General features: G+C 46.4%; 1 protein-coding gene across 7 annotated transcripts in view; it reads left to right on the top strand.

Moving 5' to 3' along the window:
* The window catches only part of TRIM66 (tripartite motif containing 66), a 57,680-nt gene that overhangs the window by 23,219 nt on the left and 10,598 nt on the right, over positions 1-23,863 (top strand). For 6 of the 7 annotated variants that reach the window (XM_038568983.1, XM_038568982.1, XM_038568988.1 and 3 more), the window contains 10 exons: positions 457-604; positions 1,441-1,573; positions 1,887-2,003; positions 3,250-3,364; positions 3,934-4,080; positions 6,154-6,271; positions 7,731-8,635; positions 9,984-10,145; positions 21,678-22,199; positions 22,355-22,547. In XM_038568983.1, the coding sequence (XP_038424911.1) occupies positions 457-604; positions 1,441-1,573; positions 1,887-2,003; positions 3,250-3,364; positions 3,934-4,080; positions 6,154-6,271; positions 7,731-8,635; positions 9,984-10,145; positions 21,678-22,199; positions 22,355-22,547 (2,560 nt within the window). The remainder of the gene's footprint in view (positions 1-456; positions 605-1,440; positions 1,574-1,886; positions 2,004-3,249; positions 3,365-3,933; positions 4,081-6,153; positions 6,272-7,730; positions 8,636-9,983; positions 10,146-21,677; positions 22,200-22,354; positions 22,548-23,863) is intronic. The other variant, XM_038568984.1, reaches the window with a different exon arrangement.

Genomic DNA, 23,863 nt, shown 5'->3' with positions numbered 1-23,863 from the left:
ACCCTCTGAATGTTGGCCACACTGTGAGGGCTGTATGGGCCTGGGGAACATGCCTTTGCCTACTCATTTGGGTGTCCTCATCTGTAGCATGGGACTTGGGGGAATAGTCCTTGAGGTCACTACTGTTTGTTTTATTTATTTATTTATTTATTTATTTATTTATTTATTTATTTATTTATTTAATATATTTTTATTGGAGTTCGATTTGCCAACATATAACATATATATGTTATATAACATATAACACCCAGTGCTACTGGGTGCCCCCATCAGTGCCTGTCACCCAGTCACTACTGTTTTAGTCACAAAGGACGCTTTCCTTTGCAAGCCACCATGTGTCACTCCCAGGTGGCTCCCCAGAATTGATGGCCCTACAGGGAACACCATATAGGATCTCCTATAGAGGCAGCTCCAAAGGAGGACATTATCAGTAACTCCAGACCTTTGTACTTTCAGAACTGCTCCGAGTGCAAGGAGAAGAGGGCAGCGCATATCCTGTGCACCTACTGCAACCGCTGGCTGTGCAGCTCATGCACAGAGGAGCACCGGCATGGCCCCGCCCCTGGGGGCCCACTCTTTCCGCGGGCCCACAAGGGACCACCAGGTACCTCTCCTGCCATCCTCACTAGCTCATGTGCACCAAAGTGGAGCTGGACCCTCAAAGTTCTGGAGAGTAGCTCTTTCTGACCTTGTTTCCCTACTGGGGGTGAGGGTTGGGGTGGTCTCAGAGCCTTTCCTGCAGGAAAAAACAGTTCATGCCAGGCTCTCCCTTATTGCGGGGCTTGAGGGGGGAGGCATGAGTGTGAGCCAGATGTGCAGGGAGGAGTAGTTGTGAATTATCATGAGAGCTAGCTGAGTTCCCTACCTTCACCTCTAATTAGAGTAATCATGCCTGGCTTCTAGTTACTTACTTGCCTAATTAAACAACCTAGATTAAGGCTCATCTCTGTGTCCATCCAGTGCCACTTCTTTTAAATGACAATCTTGATGACAGTCTTTGCCCCCAACTTGAACTATGGGAGGGGGTTAACCTTTGTCACACCCATAGGAACCAGAGTGAATGATCCATGTGATCTGGCCTGGAGCCCCCCTCCCCCTGCCAATAGCATCCTGGTTAATGAAGAGGTTTAGGTTGAATTTTAGAGGATTCAGCACTCTGTAGGAAATCCATGTGCTACAGCAGCAAGCACCCTCCTTAGCCTTGGGCAGGCAGTGTATGATTTCTGGACAGCTGGACAAATCTAGCCAGGCGAAGCTCGTGTTCTTCCTTATTCTCTTAAAGCCTCAGTGGTCCAGAGAAAGGACTCTTCTGTTTGTACCACCTTTCCTCCAAGCCCTGTGTCTCCCCTGTGTCCATTGAGGGCTGAGGGCTGCTCAGTGGAACTTAGCTGAGAGTCTTCCTGAGCAAGAGAAGTCCACCTTCTCTCTCTTCTCTGACAGGAGTGAGCAGTGGTTCTGGGGACTTCGCCTTGTACTGTCCTCTACACACACAGGAAGTGCTCAAGCTATTCTGCGAGACCTGTGATGTGCTCACGTGCCATAGCTGCCTCATGGTGGAACACAAAGAACACAGGTGGGGCTGGGTGACTGCTCACAGGGTGCTGAGGTGGGCTCTGGACCCCGCTTTGCTACCTCTGGGCTCCCAGTGTGTCAAAATCCTCTCTCTGCCCACGCCAGTCTGGGGCCTTGAGGCTGGAGATTTTCCTCTGCTCCCGCTGTGGGGCTTCTCTGGAGGTCTGAAGGGCCAAGACTCTGCACCTTTCCTATACATAATCCTATCTTCCTTGGGCCTGGCTGAGAAAATACACTGTGGGGGTTCTTGCTTGACTGGCTTGCTCAAAAGAAGACGGAGCCCTCCTCAGGTTATTCTCTGCTTCCTCCTTTAGGTGTAGACATCTTGAAGAAGTTTTGCAAAACCAGAGGATGCTTCTAGAAAGTGTGACTACACAGGTGGCTCATAAGAAATCTACTCTACAGACATCTGCAAAGCAAATTGAGGACAGGTAACACAGACTAGCCCCTTGCCAATGCTCAAGATGCTGTGTTTACTGACATCCTGGATCCTGATACCAGGCTATCAGATATAGTACTTATGAAAAACACTGGTTTTAAGCAGATGTAGGCATATGTCCTGGAACTTAGAAATCTTGTGGCCAGTGAAAGGATTTTGGGTCATCATTTGGTAGATGGAACCAAGCTAGGTCAGGATAATCAGTGTGAGTTTGGGCCTAAGCACATACCTTCTGAAGATGGCCACAACATAGCCAGAGGTAGGTGCTTGAGACCGGGGGCATAAAGCAGATCATGGGTTTATCATGAGGATGCAGTAAGTCAGTGGCAATCTGCCTTTTATACTACTGTCCCAGTGTCTTCCATATAAGTCTACAAATGATATGGGATCATTGATATTTAACGTGGGAAGAGAAATTAGTAGGTATTAAGAACTTATCACGTGGCAGGCACTGGGTTAGGCATCTATATGCATTATTTTGTTCAATTCTTATAGTTCTTTGAGTTGGCTTATCTCCATTGTACTGATGAGGAGACTGAGATTCAGAGAGGTTAAGTGACTTGTCTAAGATCACACAGCTGGTCAGTGACTCAGCTGGATTTGGAAGTTAGGTCTGTGTGACTTCAAAACCCATTTTTTAAAAACTTTACTGAGGTAGAATTTATATACCATAACCTTGCCCTTTTAAAATGTACAATTCAGTAATTTTCAGTATATTCATAGAGTTGTGTAAATCATTATTATTGTCTACTCTTAGAACATTTTTTCATTCCCTAAAGAAACCCAATACACATTAGTAGTCATTCCCCATTCTCCCCAGTATCCCCAGCCCTTGGCAACCACTAGTCCACTTTCTGTCTCTACCCATGCTCTTTTTATTGCCTGGCATTGTTTAGGGGATATCCACCTTTCTAAGAGAACAGATTACATGACTCACTCTCTGTGCTACTTCCAGTGCTGTGTAACTGGTGAGCTGCTAGGTTGCCCTGAGTATGGACCTGAGGTTTCCCTATAGAAAACCTGGCTAAGCTTTAGGCCCATTTAGATCAAGTGGGCTGGGTTGTCCAAAGGTTAGAGGGGTGGAGGAAGGTTCTCATTTTTTTTTTTGTTTTTGGTGCCTACTGGGCCCTGATATTCATAGACAGCCTCTAAGTTGTTGGCTGTTATATTTGCTGTGTCTAGGGCCTCATGGGCCTGGAGGGAGGGGTTCACCATGTTCTGTCCCCTTCTGTTTATAGGATTTTTGAGGTGAAGCATCAACACAGGAAGGTGGAAAACCAGATCAAGATGGCCAAGATGGTTCTGATGAATGAGCTGAACAAACAGGCCAACGGGCTCATAGAGGAGTTGGAGGTATATATGGACAAATGAATCACACGGATGGGTCAGTGTTCTCTCTAAGTAAAAAACCAGGCACATATCAAACTAGTCCTAGCATTCAGAGCTGCCTGAGCTGGAATTAAGATGTGTAGTTTCCTTAGCTTTCTACAATTCCCTGTATCCTAAAATGTCCAGTCTATTTTGGGGAGTATGGCTCCTTAAGGGCTAGAAAGTCAGTTCAAACTCCTATCAATGCTATATGGGTTTAATGCAATTGCCTTCCTGGACTGTGCAGGCTTATAGCCTTAGAAGAGAGGGTCATGAAACAAGTTATGCCTGAGAGATCTAGACATTTGTTTGTGTCCTCATTAATTTATCACCCATTCCCTGTTTGCACTATAAAATCCACCCACCTTCTCCCTCCCTCTCTGTGTCTCTGCCACCCATGGCAGCACTCTGTTGCACTGTCATCCTCTTGGGGGCTCAGTCTCCTCTGACCCCATAAGGGCTCACACTGATACATGGGCCACCAGACTCCCCAAACAGGTGGCATCAAGTCCAAGAACAGGAAGAGGGACTCTTCCTTCTCTGTCCATACTCAGGGTATTACTAATGAGAGAAAGCGGAAGCTGGAACAGCAGTTACAGAGCATCATGGTTCTCAACCGTCAGTTTGAGCATGTGCAGAACTTCATCAACTGGGCTGTCTGCAGCAAGACCAGTGTCCCTTTCCTGTTCAGCAAAGAGCTGGTAAGAGCTCCAACTCATCAATCACTGCTTTGGGGTTAGTAAGTGAAAAGTATCTTCTACCAAACCCCACGTGCCAAGGACAGGTGCTGAAAGGGTCTTGCTTTCCTCTGGGCAAGTCAGGTGGGAAATTCTGTAGTTCTGTGTTAGGTCATGGATTCATACATGAGCCTGGACATTAGCAGTGTTCTAGACATTCCAGAGACAGTTGTTTGGTTTTAAATGGGGTTGGAGGGAAGGAGTATGATGTTGAGGTATTGGGTTTGTGAGGATGGTGAAGACTAGGAGAAGGAGCAAGAATTTTGAAATAAGTTAGTGGGGTTTATATTGTGATATGTTGAATCTAAGGTGCCAGGGCATCGCAAAGGAGATGTCTAAAATTTCTATCGATTGATAGGTCTGGAAGTCAGAAGGAAAGTCAGGGTTGGAGATAGAGAGGGGGAGTCACTGAGATATTGGTGGTATCACCTAGGAAGAGTTTGTGGAAGGAAGAAGACATCTGAGACTGAGGGAAATACTATAATTCTCAGCATAGACAGAGGAAGAAGAATGAAGGAGGGTGAGAAGCACAGTCCAAGATGGATTGCAGGAAAAGTAGGAGGGGGTGGTACACAGAAATTAGCAGTTTCAAATATCAAGTGATCAATTTTATCATTGCTATCTAGGTGAAAGAGGGTGAGCAGTGAAGAGAATTATTGAGATATGGGAATCAGGAGGTCCCTGGTGATATTTTGAAAGAAATTCCAGCAAAATGGGAGGGTGAAAATCTAGAATGAGGGGAGGAGGGGAGGAAGTAGAAACAGAAGTGAAAAGAAGGGAAATGAGGTAGCTTGAGAAGAAAACAGAATTGGGAGATTGATTTTAAGTATGGAAGACATTTGCACAAGTTTATTTGGGAGAAGAGGTTGATGATAGAGATATGTGGTGGAGTGAGCATACTGAGAAGGCATAGAGATGTAGGATGGAGAGTGAACCAGCTGACCCTACACATAAAAGGTACTTCCTCTGAGGAGGGAGGACAGGAAGGTCTCCATATGATGTTTGGAGGTAGGCAGGGTACCAGTTTGCAGCAGTTTGTCTTTTGTATCCCTTTTCTTCACTGAAGTAGGAGGTGATAAGAGAGCTAGGCACTAGGTACATGGAATTGAGAAGAGAAGTGAGGACTTTAGTCGTCAAGGACAGTGGAAGAGGAGGAAGCCAGGGAGAAAAGAAGTGATAAGAAAAAGAATGGCGGGGTGCCCCCAAGGTTAGTGATCACTGAAGCAACCCCAGATAAAATAGCTTCGGGATGGCTGGATTGACTTTAGGCTACCGGACCACGGTGAGACAGAGGGGCTTAGGCCCTAGTGATACTGTTACAGCTCATCAGGCCCCAGGGGGCTTGGGGAGTTCTGTGAGACTGGAGAGTGCACTCAGAAAGAGCAAGAGCTAGTTGGAGCTGGGGGCAGTCATTGCAGACGAAGGTCTCTAGATGAAGCAAAGGTCTGAGTATGGTGCCTGAACTGGAAAGGGAGATGAAGGTGATTGACACTAAGGAGATGCAGGAAGGAGAGGCCAAGATGGTGACCAGGACATTGGTAAACTAGGCTGATGGCAGGGTGAGTTGGATGCTTGCCAAAGTCCTAGATACAAGGGAGAGTTCATGATAGGAGATGGATGCAAGTGATGAGGGAGGAAGAGGGTGGTGGATGACAAGGGCAGTTTTACATGTGGGCAGAAGGATGGAAGTGGGGAGTTCTGAGAATGTCTGCCACCATAGGCTTTTACATTGAGGTTTTGGTAGAATGAATGGAACTCCTGAGAGGGCTGCCAGGTGATACCCTGAGAATTATAGACCATTCAAAGCTCCCAAAAGATAAGGGTCTAAACCCGGCTAAGAGGAAGGGGATCACCTGGTGGGGGGAGGGGCAAGAGCAGGGGAAAGGATGTGAAGCTACCAAGGTGCAAAGAAATGAGCATATGAGGGACCTGAGGCTAAAGACTCTGAGCCCTTCAACCTGCCTGAAGAGTGAGGGAGAGGGAGTTGTCATTCAGGTGCAAGATGCCCAAAGAAATGACCTTTGGTGCTGTTATCAGATTGTGTTTCAGATGCAGCGATTGCTGGAGGCAAACTGTAACACAGATCCGGGCTCCCCCTGGAGTATCAGATTCACCTGGGAGCCTAACTTCTGGACCAAGCAGCTGGCTTCCCTTGGTGAGCCAGAGCCCACCCTGTGGGCTTTTACATAATTGCGAAAAATGAATAGAGCATGTCTGCTTAGCTCACTGGGTGGGTCAGCATATGCCCAAGAGAAAGCACCCCCTGAGACTCCCAGTAGTCATGGAGTCATTCAGCAGACCTGTGTGTGTGTGTGTGTGGGTGTGTGCATGCATGTGTGGGGGGCGGGGGTTCGGAAGGAGGGGACAACTTAAATAGCAATGGCAACACAGGACTTTTGTAACAGGACCAGTTGAAATCTGAGCTTTCCATTCTGCATGAATGCCCTGTTACCTTGGTTTCATTGCTGGAGAGGAAACAAGATAGAGGCCCTGCTCTCCAGAATGCTGGATGGCAGTGCAGGTGAATCTGTGTCTCTGTGGTCCTACAAGGGTATTCGTGTGTGTAGGCACAAAATGGATATCAGCATTGGGGTGTGGAGTGGGGAGGGAGGCAGAGGGGCATTGTCAACACATCTTCCCTGCCCGAAGCTGAGATGCAAGCACATAATTCCTGAGCTGCAGTGATTTCCTGGTGTTCAGTCTTCAGGTGGAGTGTAGACAACTTGTGGCTGTGCCTGTGTTGAGGGCCCCATGTAGGTTTGTTAAGCTAATGACCAACTGCTGCCTTGGTCTGGGTTGTTAAGGTCTAGGAAAGCTTTTTGAACTTGACAGAGTGAAGAATAAAATTTAGGTTGAGGTTTTGCTCCCCTTTTCCCTTTAATTTAATTCAATAGACTTTTGGTGGGCCCCTGCTGGGGGTCAGCACCCCATGCTGGCCACTGAGGGACTTAGGTGAACAGAACACACCTCTGGCTCTCGAGCTGCTGAGTCTTTCCCTCAGTAAGCCTCATCAAAACAAGAAGCTGAAGAAGCTGTGAGACTGAGCTAGGGATAGATATTGTCTACTCATAGGCCAGGGTCTAGAGACCTCAGGACAGTGCTAGTATTGTCCCTGACCTGATGTTGGAGCTCCCTTACTCCTTACATCCTCCTGGCCCAAAACACAACGCCTCACACCTATATTTGGAGACTTGGTCATTTATCCCAGGGCCGTCTCTCTTTCCTTTGTGACACTCCAGCATGCTACCTCCCCACACCTAATGTTGATTTTTTTTTTTTGTCTGAGTCTGTGTTTGAAAGCAGTGGGTACTATTTAAAGGAGCCTATGATTTCTCTAGTGGGATACAAACAGTGAGGACTAAGCATCTGGAGAAAGCTGAGCTAATTTCTCAAATGTCTTTGGTCCCCAAAGGTCCATGCGGGTTCTATTGCTGGTTCAGCGTTCTAGACTGAATCTTGGAGATCAGGGGTGGGATTTCCCAGTCAGGAGTTGAATTGCTAATCGTAACACACCTGGTAAAGGTTTATTGCATGGTGTCCTTTGGTCCCAGGAGCAGGAAGTGGGGAACAGCTGCAGATACCTTTGGAAAACACTCTCTCTTCTGAATTTTCAGGCTGTATAACTACTGAAGGTGGACAGCTGTCCCGGGCAGATACTCCTGCTTATGGAGGCTTACAGGGACCATCATCCTTTTATCAAAGCCACCAGTCCCCAGTGGCTCAGCAAGAGACTCTTAGCCACCCCTCACATAAGTTCCAGTCTCCAGCACTGTGTTCTTCATCTGTATGCTGCTCCCACTGCTCCCCAGCCTCGCCTTCCCTCAAAGGCCAGGTCCCCCCACCCAGCATACACTCAGCCCACAGCTTTAGGCAGCCCTCAGAGATGGCACCCCAACAGCTAGGCTCTCTGCAGTGCTCTACTCTGCTGCCCAGGGAGAAGGAGCTGCCTTGCAATCCTCAGCCACCAAAACTGATGCAGCCCTGGCTGGAAACCCAGCCCCCCGTGGAGCAGGAGAACACATCCCAGCGGCTGGGGCAACAGCCAACTTCCCAGCCAGTATGCATTGTGCCCCCGCAGGATGTTCAGCAAGGAGCCCATGCCCAACCCACCTTACAGACACCCTCTATCCAAGTCCAGTTTGGCCACCACCAGAAGCTGAAGCTCAGCCACTTTCAGCAGCAGCCACAGCAGCAACTGCCACCTCCGCCACCTCTGCCACCCCCACCCCAGCAGCAGCCACTGCCACCTCTACCTCCACCCCAGCATCCAGCTTCTAGTCAGCATGGGAGCCCTCCTGGGCCTGCCTGTTCCCAGAACATGGATATAATGCACCACAAATTTGAGCTGGAGGAGATGCAGAAGGACCTGGAGCTTCTTCTTCAGGCTCAACAGCCCAGCCTACAGCTGAATCAGACCAAATCTCCTCAGCATCTTCAGCAAACCATTGTGGGACAGATCAACTACATTGTGAGGCAGCCAGCACCCGTCCAGTCCCAGAGCCAAGAGGATGCTGCACAGGTGAGCCTCGCGGTGGCTCAGGGCATATGTTCTGCCTGTCCTGGGACCACTCAGCAAACAAAGCTACTCCCCACCCTCCCCCAGCCACAAGGGAGGCACAGGAGGGTGGCCTTGAACTCAGAACTCACATTCAAGTTCTTCTGGGCTCCACTGCCCATCTCAAGAAAGCTCCAGAAATCACAGTACTTTGTCCCAACAGGGATCTGGGCTCCATACTCTCCAGAATGGCCTGGCTTAGCCATGTCCTTCTAGATGACACTAGGGACCTTGTCCATCAATAGAACCACTGCCAGGACAGAAGGGAGGCTGCCTGTTATCTGTGTAACCTCCCACTTCCCTTGCTGAGAACTTATGAATCTTAGATGGGAGGGGAGAGCTTAAGGAGTGGAGCAAAGGTATACATTAGATGCTAGTGGGTAGCATCTTTATAACACCACACAGCTATAGACTTAAATTTTGCTTCAAACCTCCTAAGCTAGGTATGTTTTATATATACGATATCATTTATCCTATCAATAGTATTAGATAGGCTATGTCATCTGTTATTTATAGGCACAGATTTGGGGGTCTGGGAGGGCAGGCACTTTGCCTAGAGATCATAAAATATTGAGTGACAGAACCAAGACTTCGATCTGGGTCTGCTGACTGTAATTCCACAGGAGAGGCCTTGTTTTCTCCCTGGAGGGGTGATGAGTGCTGCTCCTCTCTTCTCTCAGCTAAGAGCCAATTGAGGAGGTACAGATTGTACCTCTGGGATCTTTGCTGCATTCCATGTCTTCATCTGTAACTCGTGCCTTTCTTTTTGTTCCAGAGTTTCTCATCCTAGCCCCTTCTCCCTATCCTTTCTCACCTTTCCCCCCAGTGGTGTCTCCTTTAAATCTGTAATCACATTTATATCTTCAAAGCACCTCTATGGACTTTAACTTTATTATAAAATATAAGGCCTCACATTTATGCTTTAGCACTGACAGTGTCAGATCATGCTTCAAATGTCTCCCTCTGAGGCTCAGTTCCTTTGAGGAGATAGCAAATCATCCTGATGATGGCAGAGAAAGGTCTAGGGTTCATTGAGTCCCACAGGCAAAATGTATGTCAGAAGTGTTAGGATTGCTAGGGTGAATATGACAGCCCAGAATTCTTGGTTTCGATTTTATCCTAAGACTGTCATACTAGGATGTAGTTTCCTGAAGAATTTAGATGAGAGTATCTTCCTTTCTGAAAAATTTTCTAGCAGTTCACAATGTGTATGGAGTTGGTGACAATGGGCAATGAAGGATGGGCATCCGTCTTTGCTGCTGCTACTGCTTTTTGCCATAAAACCCACCCAAGTTCTTATTTTCTCCTTCAGGCTTCGGATGAGCACCCCACATCTGAAGGTCCAAAGCCGCCTCTCCCACTTGACAAGAATACTGCTGCTAACTTGCCCCAGGCGTCTGGGGAGGAAACCCCTCCTGGTGTCCCCCCACCAGACGGCACCATCCCGCACTCCTCTCCAAGTGTGGTGAGAAAGGTACTAATGGAGCCTGCTTTCCATGGCCATGTGGGACCCACTGCCAGCCAAGACCCCAGGGAACCGGATGAGGATGACTGGTGGGGGGGCGGAGTGTCCCTGTTCCATCCCTGGATATTACACAGCCCTGACTCATGTCTTTTATCCTAATGAGTCAGCAACCTAGGTCCTGCTTCATGCCCATTCCCACTCCCACATGCACACTGAAAATGGGACCGATTGGCCTTCATTTAGAATGGAAGGGGAAAGTAGAAGGGAAAGAAAGCCAATTTATTACACACTTGCACTGCACCTAGTATGGTGCATGGGGTGTTGCGGTTCTGTGAGGTGGCTGTCCCCACTTTCTAGCCAAGGAAACTGAGGGTCCAGGGCCCTATAGCTAGTGGATGAAAGGGCTGAGGGTTATTTCAAATGAAATTTGTCAGAATCCAAAGACCAACTGTTTTTTCTCTGCAACAAAAATGGGGAAAATATTTTATGTGACTGCACAATCCAAAGGTGATTGGTTTTAGAATTTGAATCAGTGGGGTTTGTTGGGTGAACAGCCTGTAGGAATGTCCCACAGGTACATTCTACCACAGAGGTAGAATGTACAGCTACCACAGAGGTAGCTGTGTGGCTAAGGATACTGAGAGCTCTTGAAGAGAAGCTACTGGAGCCTTTCCTGTCCACCAATGCACCTGCTTGCTAGAAATATTAATTTACTTGGTAACAGCTCAGAATGCCACAATTCCTCGGCTGTGCTCCCATTATCCCTGCCCTTCACCCTTATCTCTGTCATCCTCCTAGCTGGAACCTCACTTATGTGTTGTGCCCTTTCTGTATCCCTTGGCCCTGTCCCACTGTCCTGTTGCCTTCTCTGGCTTGGTACCCTCAGGCTGTTGGGCGCCTCCTATCAGCCCTGTACTTGAAGCTGTGTCAGCTGTTTGATGCCCCCTCCCCCCCCCGCCCCCCCCCGGCCTGCACACTCAGCCCTGCACATGGCTCTGGCTCTGCATCCCTGGTTCTGCAGCTCTTTTGTATATCTGCCCCTCACCATGCTTCCCCCAGCACCATTGCCACATATCTTAGATCAATCTATCCCAGTGATACTTGAGAAGAGACTTCAGAAAAGTAGGGATGACAAAAATGAAATGGTAACTTGGAAATCCCTGGTGGCTCTTGAAGTCTGGCTAGGCCTCTGGTATTAGTGGATTTTGGTCTGTGCTGGGCCCATCCGGCCCTGTTGAAAGCCATTTGGTCTGAGGCCCTGGAGATGCTATAAGTAGGCCTGTTGTGGCTTTCAGGGGGTTTAACTTTTTATACTTAGGCTACTTACTTATTCAGTAAGTAACCATCCAGTTATTTACTCAATGTTCAAAAAATATATATTCATCTCCTAGTGTGTGCCATGTGTTTTGCTAGGTGTCAGGCACATATCAGCGAATAAGAGTGTGACATTAGAGCCTATGGTCTAGTGGGAGAGACAGTTAAATAAGCAATGACAACAGATGTGATAAAGTGCTGGGATAGTCACTGGGGTGCAGAGAAGGAGCAGGTAACCTAGAAGAACCCCTCACAGAGGACTCCCCAGGGGACCTGATTTTAAGCAGAGATTTGAAGTAGTTAGGCTAGTGAAGAGGGATGATGAAGAGGGCTAGAACAAATAATCAAAGGGAATGGCTAGTAAGAGGGTCCAAAGTGAGAGAAAGCCTGGGGCCCTTAGAGGGGTTTCAGATAACTTGACATGCTAGGAACGTGAGGTGTACTAGGGAATGGAGCCAGAGTGCTTGGAAGGCCTTGTAAATGATGTTCCAGAGTTTAGCATTTGGTCTTGGGGGTTGTGAGGAGCAAATGAAGGATTTCTAGCAGAGAGGGACACGGTTTGAATTCAATTTTAGAAAGGTCACTTCAGCTGTAGGAAGGGAGACCAAAATAGTACAGATGAGAATCAGGAGTGGTTGAATGGAATCAGTAACACTGGGTTTAAGGAGGAAGCATGGACTTCAAGAGATCAGATCACAGGAGTTTTTGGACTTGGAGTCTGATTGGTAATGGAAAGAGATGGAGAGAAGGTCCTTTGGCTTGACACCCAGGTCTGTCTTGCCCACTGGGTTGCCATTCATAGAGATGGGAGCGTGGGAAGAAGGGCCTATTTGGGGGGAGGAAAAAGTTAAATTTGAATTGTTGGTGGTCTCCTGTGGAAGCTACATAAGAAGGTGACCAGAAAGCAGCTAGCTCTAGATGTCAGTAGTTCAGAAGGCACCATGGGGATTGCCAGTGCTCAAGTGGTAGTAAGAAGCGCTACAGAAAATGCCGCTGCTTGTTTCACAGGTCTTGATTCTGTTCCTACACACATTACAAAGGAAAGGAGGTGATCCATGTGCAGGCATCAAGTCTGTGCTGCCTGTGCAGGTGGCCCACAGGGCTCTCTAAGCATCAGGGGCATGCTGCCCTACTGTGTGGCTATGGGTTGGCAGTGGGGCTAGTGAAGGTCCTAGGAACTCTTATCTTCTCATTTTGAGCTGGCCCTGGCCCTTACTAACCTGGGCTAATGCAGAAGTTCAGAGGGGCAGGTGGCCTGGCCTTTCCCTAATGTTTTATAGGCTTATTCCTGGTTTGGACTCCCCTAATAAGGAACCTCAGTGTTGCCATCCTGGCTCAGAGGATCCTTTGGGTCTTCTTGACTAAGAGAGGTACTGATTATACACAAAGCTACTGAAATAAGAAACAGGGCTTTCTCAATGCCTTGAAGCTGGGATTGGGCATGATGAGGGTCTGAAGATTGAGGACACTGAACAACGTTTTGAGCAATTTATCATTGAATGATAACACTTTGTGTAGTATTTTTCTACCTGTTTCTATAGGTTTTTACATGGATTATTCCATTTTATCTCTGTTTATCCTAGAAGTACTATGAGGAGGCCACTTTCATATTCCCCTTTGAAAGATGTGGAAACTGAGACACAGAGAGGTTAAGTGACCACCTAAGAGCTATACAGCAGAGCATTGGCAAAGTTAGGACCAGAGCACGGGTTCTTGACCCTGCTCATGTTCAGGGGCTAGGTTATATCGCCTCTCCTTGTGCTCTGCAGTGGGAGAAGCAAGACTCCATCTGGCCTTTCACTTGCTGGATTTTTCTCTTTACAATCATTGGAGTAGCCTGAGGCCCTGCCGGGGAGAGGGCTTAGAACCCAGCCTCTTCTGGTTATCTCTATCTGGTAAAGATATTTTAGCCTCCAGCCCGCTCCTAAGCCTGTGACGGCCTACTGAGTACCGGGGAAGTCAGAGGTCTGCGTGAAGGCCATGGACCAGAGGAAGCTGTGGCATCAGGTGCTTCTCTGCATTCCACAGGGACTCACTCACACTCTGATCTGCAACTGACCTTACATCGCCATGAAGAGAACTTTGGTGATAGCACAGCTAACTGAACTGAAAGTGAGATAGGAAAGTTTTTGGACGGGCATGAGCTCTGCAGTCTCAGAAGCAGCTTCCCCTACTACCTTCCCTGCATCCAGCAGGGTGTTTTGGAATGAATTTTTGACATCTGTCTGTCCCTCACAGTTGCCTAATCTTGGTTTAGCCACTCTGAAGAGAGACCACGGTTGCAGCACTACAACAGAATGTCTTACATCCTAAGTGAAACTGGAAAACAGTTTGATGGCTTCATTTTGTACTTCTGAACAAGTCAACTGATGAAAAACACACACACTCTCTTCCTCAAGACTCTTGTGGAGGCGAGGCTGTAGGCACCACAGAGAGCCTGTCGAAGCCCTAATTTAACTGCAAGGGGGACCTCTTTTCTGCTCACATGTCCACATCCTCCACAGAGCACCGAGAGACCACCAGGATGCTTATAGCTTCAGAGGAGTCTGAGATATATTTTTAGTAAATGATGTCTAAGCATAGGCATTCCTGTGGTCCACATTAGTGAGAATGACGCAGAAGAGGAAGAGATAATGACTCACATGAAAGAGCATTTACATCATTATCCAAGCCCTTTGATGCCTGAGCTTGTAATTTGATTCTTACAACTCAGATTTACATTAACCTGTGGAGGAGGAAATTAAAGCCCAGAGATGGGAAGTATCTTGCTTAAACTCCTACCCTAAATCTTAGCTTAAGTAAGGAAATACTGGGCATCCTGCCTTCATAGTCTCCAGATCCACAGCTGTGGGCCAGATCGTGACTCTCGACTCCAGCAATGATTATGTCCTCATAGCCTGGCCTCAACAGCAGAATTTGCTCAGAATCTTCCCAGGGCCTTGAGAGGCTTTCTTAGGTCAGCAATGACAGAGCTGTACAGAGATCTGCTCTGTCCTCAGGAACCAAGCCAAGTATTCCCCAGGTCTGGCTCCCTGAATTTTACATCATCTAGGAAGGCTCTTTCCTCTGTTCTGGCCTGATTTCACTCAGACCAGATCCAGGATCTTTGTCTAAGTCTCCTGGTCCATGAGAAAATAGGACTCCTGGGCCTTAAATTTCCTTACACTGCCCTGGCCAAAATAACTCTGGCCTAAGTTTCCTGAGTCTCCAAGGCTTGGGTTTTCAGGGTTCCACTCATTCTGGCTTTTACTTCAAAGTTACTGGAATCCACTTATTCCTTTCTTCTTCCTTCCATCTCAGACTCTGGGATCCTCTTTGCTTTTTCTGTCTTTCCTGAATCATCAGGGCACTGGGCACTCTTTAGTTCTCTCTTCACTACCCATGAAAGTTTTCCCATTTGACTCTGGTCAGTTAGCATATATTACCATGGTTACATGCACATGGTTAATTTGTACAAGAACTTTTCATCAAGGTGGGGGAGCATTTGCTGTTGTCAATAAGAGCAGTGAGTTTGCTATTTAAGATCAACGTGGGAACACACTTGCTAGGAAAGCTATCACTTCCTTGGGTATCTGATTCAGTTGTTTGAAGATCTACTACTGTTCAACCAGTCTACCTGATGTGCAGTTATCAAAACACTCAAATCTGTTTACCTCAATCTTTGTCTCCTTATCTGCTTCCTTCAACCAGAGTGGAGGCCTTCAATGTGTTTCCAGGACACATTTTTGAAGTCATTGCTCCCTTGTTCTCTGTACATTTATAAGGGTGGTCAGTCTTTGACAATTCTAACAATGGGGCAAAATCCTAAAAGCAGAAGTAAGCAGCTGAAGCCTTGGAGCAGTGGCAAGAACAGATGTCATAAACCCTACACACTCTGTTCAGCATGAGATCACAAGTCCACACTCAGGTGTCTAGCCAGAGGTCTTGACTACAAGCTTAGTTGTATGGTTTCCTTTGGAAATTTGGGTTGCTGTACCTTAGAGCAGTAAGCAGAGTAGAAGCAAGGAATCAGGACTTCTGTAATGGCAGCTGTTAACAAGGGAGAAGACAGGAAACATCACCTGGAAAAGTGCCACATTGCAAGGTCATCCAGTGAAAGGACAGGCTAAGCTACGGTCCACTCCAGCGATAGAGGTCCATCCAAGTTCCTTTATGTTACTAAAGAATGGTCTCAGGCTCCATATACTCTGTTTATTATGACGAGGTGGTATGTGAAGTGTTCTAGAAGTACTCCCATTCAAAATAATATTTTAAAGTCAATTGCCTTTTGTTACTGAAAGAGGTATGTTTCAGATATTTGGAAAATTAATTTCTGTGGAACACCACCATATTTGTGCTACTTTATCCCCAGAAATATTATCTGGCTGTAAGAACCTGAAATTTATATTAAACTCAGGGCATGTGCATTAAGTGTCTGTTTATTGACTTCTCTATCATGTCTTACTAGAGCACTAGCCTTTTAGCTAATGGCACAAAATCAAGACCAGCCAGCAGATTTTTAAGGCTGGGCCCAGATTTCTAGTCTTGGGCCTATATAAGCTTGGGAAATCTGTGTCATCACTCTGTGTCTCAGTTTCCTTTTCTGCTGGATGCAAGTGCTTTCTCAGAATTTTGACAACACTGTCATTACTGTAATAATCATTGCAGTAATGTAAGCACATCAAACTCTAGTATAAGATCTGAATGGCAAGGATGACGAGGGGGGTGGCAGGTAGAAGAGCTTAGGTCAAATAGAAGACAGGTATGTGGGTGAAGAATTGCATAGATGACTAGTAGAAGAGGCTGAAGGTCAGACAGTTCAGAGAGGTTACAGGTCAGGCAAGTTGTGGAGGCAGGTGGTTCAGACAGACAGATTCTATACGTCCCAGGTGAGGTGATTCAGACAGGTCACAGATCAGGCAGGTGGTGGAGATAAAGGGAGAAAAACAAGAAGAGGAAAGAGAGATAGGAACGTACAATATGGGGGAAGGAGAGAAAATTAGGAGCAAGTGAGGAGACACTAGGTAAGAGAGGTAGGAGGCTCGGCATCTCCCCTCTTACCCCAGAAATGGCCTGAGCTGATTATCAGAGTTAATGCTTTTGGAATTTTTTACTTCTCTTCCCCCCTGAACTAGAAAATAGTTTATTTTCACTTGCAAACCACAAAATACATATTTTTCCCTCATGAAATCTGTAGGTTTTGTATGCAAAGAAGGCAAAGTATCTGTTATATAGCTGACAGCTTGCCCTACACTGACCTTACAGCTGGACATATCATTTTGCCTTCTCTAATTTGACCCCTGAGCAATACTGGGTGCTAGAGAGGGCAGTCAGCATCATCTCCACGGACAGATGAGCTCCTCCTTTGTGTGTGGCACCAGATGTCAAGCACTGTCATACTCCCAAGCCTACCATGCTCTCAAGAAGCTCTGTCCTTCCTTCCAGGCCCCAGTGACCCAGCCTCCTTTCCTAGCTGGGAAATTTGGCCCTTCTTCCTACTCACCTTGTAGCACCGGCAGCAGGGTAGGATGTAGGTTCTCAATCCTCTGTTTCTTCCAACACAAGAAATAGTTCCTTCTCTTTTAATATTTTGTACCTCTTCACTCCAAAGAGCCAAATGAAGTATCAAAAATACTAACACACAGTGTACGTATGTTCCCAAAATGCCATTGTGTTTGTATAACCTGTAGAAGAGGGATGGGGCTGGCTTCCTCATTGCACTTTCTCTGAGATCATACCCAGAATTCTCCCATGAACATTTCTCAGGTTCTTTTTACCACTTCCAGAGCTCCCCCCCCCGCCCAACTCCCTGATGGCTTTGGTCACCTTGACATTGGCTATGGATGTAGACATGAAGGAGACTAGTGTAGTCTGCAGTATCATAGGATATGTTATTGGTCCTGTACTATGTGCTGGGTATTATAGGAGCAGGTTCAGCAAGTCCAGATCAAAGTAAACTGATAGAATTTCCATAATTCTCCTGTGGCTCAGTCTGCATGCCCTCCTCAGTTGTTGTATTAAGTCACACTTCATGATATGCAATAAGTAATCAGGACAAGGGAATTGATATCCTATGAAGATATCCTACCTCTAATCTGGAGATAGAGGTGGAGATAGCCTACCTCCAATCTGGGGAGTTTTATCTTTGGGGATTTAATGTTGTGCGTATTTTGTGACAGATACAGCACCTGACCATTATTACTTGGGATTGTCCCGGGTAGATTTTGGTGTCCTTAATGCTTGGCACCAAGGATCTCAAAGAGAGAGCCACCTATGTCATTGGCAGATGAGATGACCACTAGAGCTGCAATAAATATACATGTCAGATGGGGAAAAGGTGAAAGAAACCAGGTCAAAGGATTAGGCTGTCATATATGACAAAAAGGATTGCAACAATCATTGGGAATTCTTGTCCATAGATAAGGAAAGATAGAACCTTAGAAAGCTGTGGTAGCATATAAACAGGACAGCGGGGATACCAAGGGATGCAGGCCAGGGCATGTTTGAGATAGCTTTTCCATGCTTAATCTACCCAATTTGCTCTGAGTATTCTCCCCAGACCTCCTTCTCCTCAATATTTCTTATCTTGGGACTTAGACTGTAGAGCAAATTGAAGTCTTTTCATTGAACACTATTGAACTACCAAGGAACATATAAAAAATGAACTTTTCTATGGGGGAGACAAAAGGCATTTATATTTAGCTCATCTGCTTTTAAAATTGAGAATTAAAAATAGAACGTATAAGCTTTACTAACACAGTTAAATAATAGGGGGAAAGTGTTGGGAGAGAAGAGAAAGAGATGATAAAAAAGAACAGGAGAGGAAAAGAGAGAGAAGGTTGAGGAGAGCAGGAGAGGGAGGGACAGAGAGTCTGAAGTGCAGAGTGTGTGAGAGGGGAGGATGATTAAGCACAGAGAACAGACCCAGACCACAGTCAAGAGCATGGCTTCAGCGCCCAAGCTCTGGATTCTACATCAGTAAAAATCCCATATCACATATCATGCTTAGTTGGTGAAATATTGAAAGGATCTCCTGGGATCAGGAATGAGACAAGGATGGCTACTATCACTCCTTCTACTTGACCTGGTCCTCCTGTACTTAGCTGGCAGAGTGAGGCTGGGAAAACAAGTGCAGGGAAGAGAAGTAAAACTTAACTGGTCATGGATGACATCATTTGTGTGCACAGAAATCCCCCAGGTGACTTCAGCAAGATCTCTGGGTAACAAGCTCAATCCATAAAAATCAATTTCTATGTGTGAACACAAATAAAGGGAAATGGAAATTTACAAAATGATGTGTTCAATAACATAAAAGACTTCAGATGTCTTTGCTGAACTTCATTTTTTTTCAAGTGTAAAGTGCAGGCCACGAGAATGATGCTAACAGTCATAGTACCAGGGCAGCAATAGCAGTATCTGGGGGTTGCTGAGTACCTGCCATGTGGCAGACACTGTTCTAAACCTTTACCTATATTTGTTCTTGTTACCTTCACAATAGCCCTTTAATGTTTGTGATGAGGATTCGGTGAGGAAATGTATGGAAGACATTTAGCAAATTTCCTCACATAGAAGAAATGCTCAATAACTTTTAGCTTCATAAAGACAATCAATGCATAGACTCAGTTGTTAATATTACAAAGCTGCTATTTATTTGGTTTGAGATTAGTAGAATACACAGTCACACATTACTATTTTAAAAAGTTTTAAATAGGGCAGCCCTGGTGATGCAGCAGTTTAGCGCCGCCTGCGGCCCGGGGTGTGATCCTAGAGACCTGGGATCAAGTCCCACATCGAGCTTCCTGCATGGAGCCTGCTTCTCCCTCTGCCTGTGTCTCTGCCTCTCTCTCTCTCTCTCTCTGTGTGTGTCACTCATGAATGAATGAATAAAATCTTAAAAAAAAAGTAAAAGTTTTAAATAGCTAATGAATTCATATACTCAGCCAGGTACTGCTCCTGGGTCTAGAAATATAGTGGGTAAGCAAAATAGGTACAGTCCATGCCCTAATGGAATTTATGATTTATGGAGGAAACAGATTAATCAAATGGTCTCACAACTATGAGAATACAGTAAAAAAAAAAGGGGGCGGGCAGGGGATTTACAAGAATGTAAAAGGAGGGGAATGAGGTCTGGGCTACAGAATGAAAGGAGGCTTTGATATAAAAAACTGCAGGTGAGCTGAATTTAGAAGAATAAGTGGTACAGGGGTAGGGATAGGAGAATGTTCCACGGGGAGGAAGCGGTCTATTTGAAGGGGATGAAGTTTGTAGGTGGAAGGAGAGCTTGGCATGTTTCAGGGATTGAAAAAAAATATCTGAGTGGCTGGAGCTCAGAGAGTGGGAGGGTTGTTGTAAGAACTGTGGCTGCAGAGTAGGACCAGGGATGGGCAATCATTTCACAGTTGTCCTGAGAATGGTGGAATTGCACTGTGGGACTTTATGCAAAGGAATGATGTGGTCAGATTTGTGTTTTGAAAATATTTCTCCACTGAGGAGGCTACTACTGTAGTCTGGGGAAATATGGGAGTGTAACCCAGGCTAGGGCACCAGCAATAAGAGAGAGGAATTAGTGGGAAGATGTGTGAATTGCTTAAAGGGGAGAATTGATGAGGTTTGGTAGTAGCCTGAATGAAGCATCATCATCATGCCTCCTTCCTAGCATCTGACTTGAAAAACTGGGTGACTGGGAGTGAGATTCACTGAGGTAAGGGCAGCCTTTTCTTCACTGTTAAATGGCTTTGCTAATTTTATAGTGAAACTTGAGACGGTATTTGAAGTATTTATTTTCCTGTGGAAATTTGAGTATCTTACTCATGGGGAAAGGCTTAAGACATTGATTTTAGAAGCTTAGAGATGTTTACTCTTTGCTTCCCCTTTGACTTTCAAAAGATGTCAAATTGTTTTATCTTTAGTCTTACAAAAAAGAGCAGGGATATCAAACTTATAAATTCCTAAAGATTACATTTAAACCATTCGCCCCTAGCCCCCCATTGAAATGGGTTTCTCCAGTCTAAGATATGGAATGCATCCAGTGTAGAAATCTCTATGTCTTTAACTTCTTTTATTAACCTTTAGGTCTCTTTTCCCTACGTCATCAAGCAGTTAGGAGAAAACAGTTCTTGGAGTTGGGAAGTTACTACCTCATCCAATGATTGTCTAGACTGGGTCATATGAAGACCTTGCTGCTCTGATGTTCTCTGCCTCTGGTTCAGAATGTCTATGGAAGATAGAGTGGGGATAGGAAAGGCTTTCACATCTTTTGGTCAAAGCCTTCACTTAATGCTGGTGTTCTGGAGTTGATCTGAATGAGCCTGTGAAAAGGGCCTGGATGGGCAGCCCTGGTGGCTCAGTGGTTTGGCGCCGCCTACAGCCTGGGGTGTGGTCCTGGGATGGAGTCCCACATCGGGCTCCCTGCATGGAGCCTGCTTCTCCCTCTCCCTCTGCCTGTGTTTCTGCCTCTCTCTCTGTGTCTATGAATAAATAAATAAAATCTTAAAAAAAGAAAGAAAGAAAGAAAGAAAGAAAGAAAGAAAGAAAGAAAGAAAGAAGAAAGAAAAGAAAAAAAAGAAAAGAAAAGAAAAGAAAAGAAAAGAAAAGAAAAGAAAAGGAAAGGAAAGGAAAGGAAAAGAAAAGGACCTGGAGTTGGCCCAGGTTCTCCTGGACTGATTGGGTCTCCCTAGGCCTTGGCATTATCTCCAAGAAGGCCTGGGGGAGATCAGAGTTTGAGCCTTCTGAACTTCCTCCCATTTTTATGTAGCAGAAACTAGCCCGCAGGAATGCCAGAAGGGATGAGAAGGTGCTAGTGGTTTAGTCAGAGAGGAGTGTGAGGTTGGAAGTCAGTCCCAAGTCTGACCCTCTGCCTGGGTACTGGGTGGGAGGCCAGGGGTGTGGGCCGATGGTGGCTCTGTGTGTGTGTGTGTGTGTGTGTGTGTGTGTGTGTGTGTACTACCCTCAGGGCAGGTGGTAGGCTATCGCTTTCATTCCCCCACACTATTTTGTCTCTGTCTCTTTCACAAACATATACACACGCACACCAGTGTCCTCAGTCTGTGCCTGCCTCTCTCTCAGAGCCTGCCAGCTTCCTTGGCATAGGGGAATGGGAATAGGACTTCATGTGCCGAATTCCCTGCAGCTACTAGACTCTGAGGCCAGAGTGAAATCTGAGCATGGGCGCTCTTGCGGGTCACAGGTCTCTTCCCCTGCCCCTGTTCCCAACTAACAGCTGGCTCTGCCCTGTCTTCTCTCCTGCAGCATTCCACTTCAGTGAGCATCATGGGCTTCTCCAACACGCTAGAGATGGAGCTGTCATCTACCAGGCTAGCCAGGACCCTGGAGCCGCAGATCCAGAGCATGAGCAGCCTGACTGCTGCCCCTTCCCACGTGGTCCCAAGCCTGCTGAGCGGCACCCCCACAACTGTGTCCAGCCTGCTGAGCGGTCAGAGCCAGGCTGTGCCCAGCCTGACAGTTAGTCCTCTGCAGACCATACCCAGTCTTGTACGTGGCACACCCCGGACCGTGCCCGGTTTGATGAGTGATTCCTCCCAGGCCATCACAAGCCTAGCAAGTGATCACTCACAGGCCAGGCCCAAGCTGATGTCTGGTCCCACCCAGACTCTGCCAAGTCTGGCTACTTGTCCACTGCAGAGCATGCCTCCGGCTTCTGACACGCAACCGGAAACTGCATCCAGTGGCAGTCCTGGCTCTGGCGGAGCTGTGGGGAGCCTGTGCCCTGGAGATGGGGCTGACCCCTCTCTTGGGAATGCCCTGTGTAAGGTAAGTCCTAGGGAAATGACATTCAACTCCTGCTCATCACCGGGCAAGGGGGTGGCCACTGAAGGGCTTATCCTGTCCTTAGCTTCATGGCTCTGTCATTACTAATGCAAAAAGTCTGATTTCTTTGACTTTTGTTGGCCTTTCACTTTTGAAAGATGGAAAGTGAGGATTCTTCCCGCTTCACTGACTCTCTGGAACAGGACCCCACAACTCCTGGTCTGGAGGTTTCCAAGGATTTGGCTATCCCTTCAGAACTGGAGGAGCCAATTAACCTCTCTGTGAAGAAACCTCCAGTGGTCCCAGCAGTCAGCACAGCCATGGCTCTGCAGCAGTACCAGAACCCAAAAGGTGAGGTGCAAGTCAGAAGCAAGTCAGAAGTATTGTGCTGGCGTAGATGTGAGCTCGGCACTTCCAGGTGAGACACGGGTCAGGAGACAGACTTTAGGTTTGAGGCAGCAGTGCTTCTCCCTCTGGCACATTTGCTTCTTCCCTCCAGAACTGACTGACGAGTGCCTGTTCTGTCTCCTTCACTGTGTGTGTGTGTGTGTGTGTGTGTGTGTGTGTACTAGGACTGATCCAGGCCGCGACGTAGGCTCCTGTAACGTATTCCCATGCAAAAAGTTCTGGAGGTATGGGTTAGCAGTGGGGGAAACAGGAAGAACTCATCCCAAAAGGGCTAGCCTTGGCAAAATATTTTAGGGAAAAGAGCGTATCTGTCTTCAGAGTCGAGTATCTCTAACTTAGAAAACCAGCTCTGTCTTTTTCTGTTTGACCTTTCTGAGCTGGTTTCTTTCTCTGTCAATGGGGGTAATCAGAGCTACTTCCTAGACTCCTGGAACAAATAACTACAGTGAGATCATTTGATGACTTTCTCTTGGTAACAATAATTTGCCTTGCTTTGCCTTGCACCTGGCAGTTATCTGAATTTGTGTTGTGCCTCAGAGTAAAGGGAATTTGGACTGGTGGAGACTGGCTCTGATTCTCTTCTCATCTACCCACACACCTTTAATGGGGCTTTCATCTGTATAGGTGAGGGCTAGTTGGGAAGTTTGAAAGCAACCACCAAGTGAGCATTTGGGACTTTTTCTGTCTAGTGTAGGATATGTGTTTAGTTTGTAATGATCACTCTATTTCCTGTACATTTAATAAATTAAAATGAAGTATTTTTTCTCCTTGTTTTTTTGCACTGACTGAAAGACCCAACTGAACATTTATTGGTTCTTATTGACAGCATAATAATGGGACCCTGGATTTTAAGCAATTAAATATTTTGGACCCTGCTTGCCCATGGAAAGTGCCTAGGACAGTGCCTGGTGCTAAATGGGTGCTCAGTAAATGCCAGTTTCCTCCTCCCTCCCCCCTCCCCATACTGCCTCCTGCCCATCCATACAGGCTCAACTGCACTACTCAGGGTAGGGCTATAGCCTTTTGCCTGTGGAGTATGAACTAGATTCTCAGGCAGTACTAAAATCTCAGTGCTTGGCTGAAAAGGCAGAGGCTATACAGAATGACTACTGAGAGCACATATATATTTTTTAACTTTTAATTTAATTTAATTTTTTTTAATTTAAGTGATCTCTGTGTCACATGTGACTTCAAGTTCTTGAGATCAAGAATCACATGCTCTTCTAACTGAGCCAACCAGGTGCCCTATATATCTGTTT

This window comes from Canis lupus, chromosome 21 (genome assembly GCF_011100685.1).
Source record: "Canis lupus familiaris isolate Mischka breed German Shepherd chromosome 21, alternate assembly UU_Cfam_GSD_1.0, whole genome shotgun sequence".
NCBI lineage: Eukaryota > Metazoa > Chordata > Mammalia > Carnivora > Canidae > Canis > Canis lupus.
The sequence above is the reverse complement of the archived record's forward strand: the minus strand, read 5'-3'. Positions and strand labels throughout refer to the sequence as shown.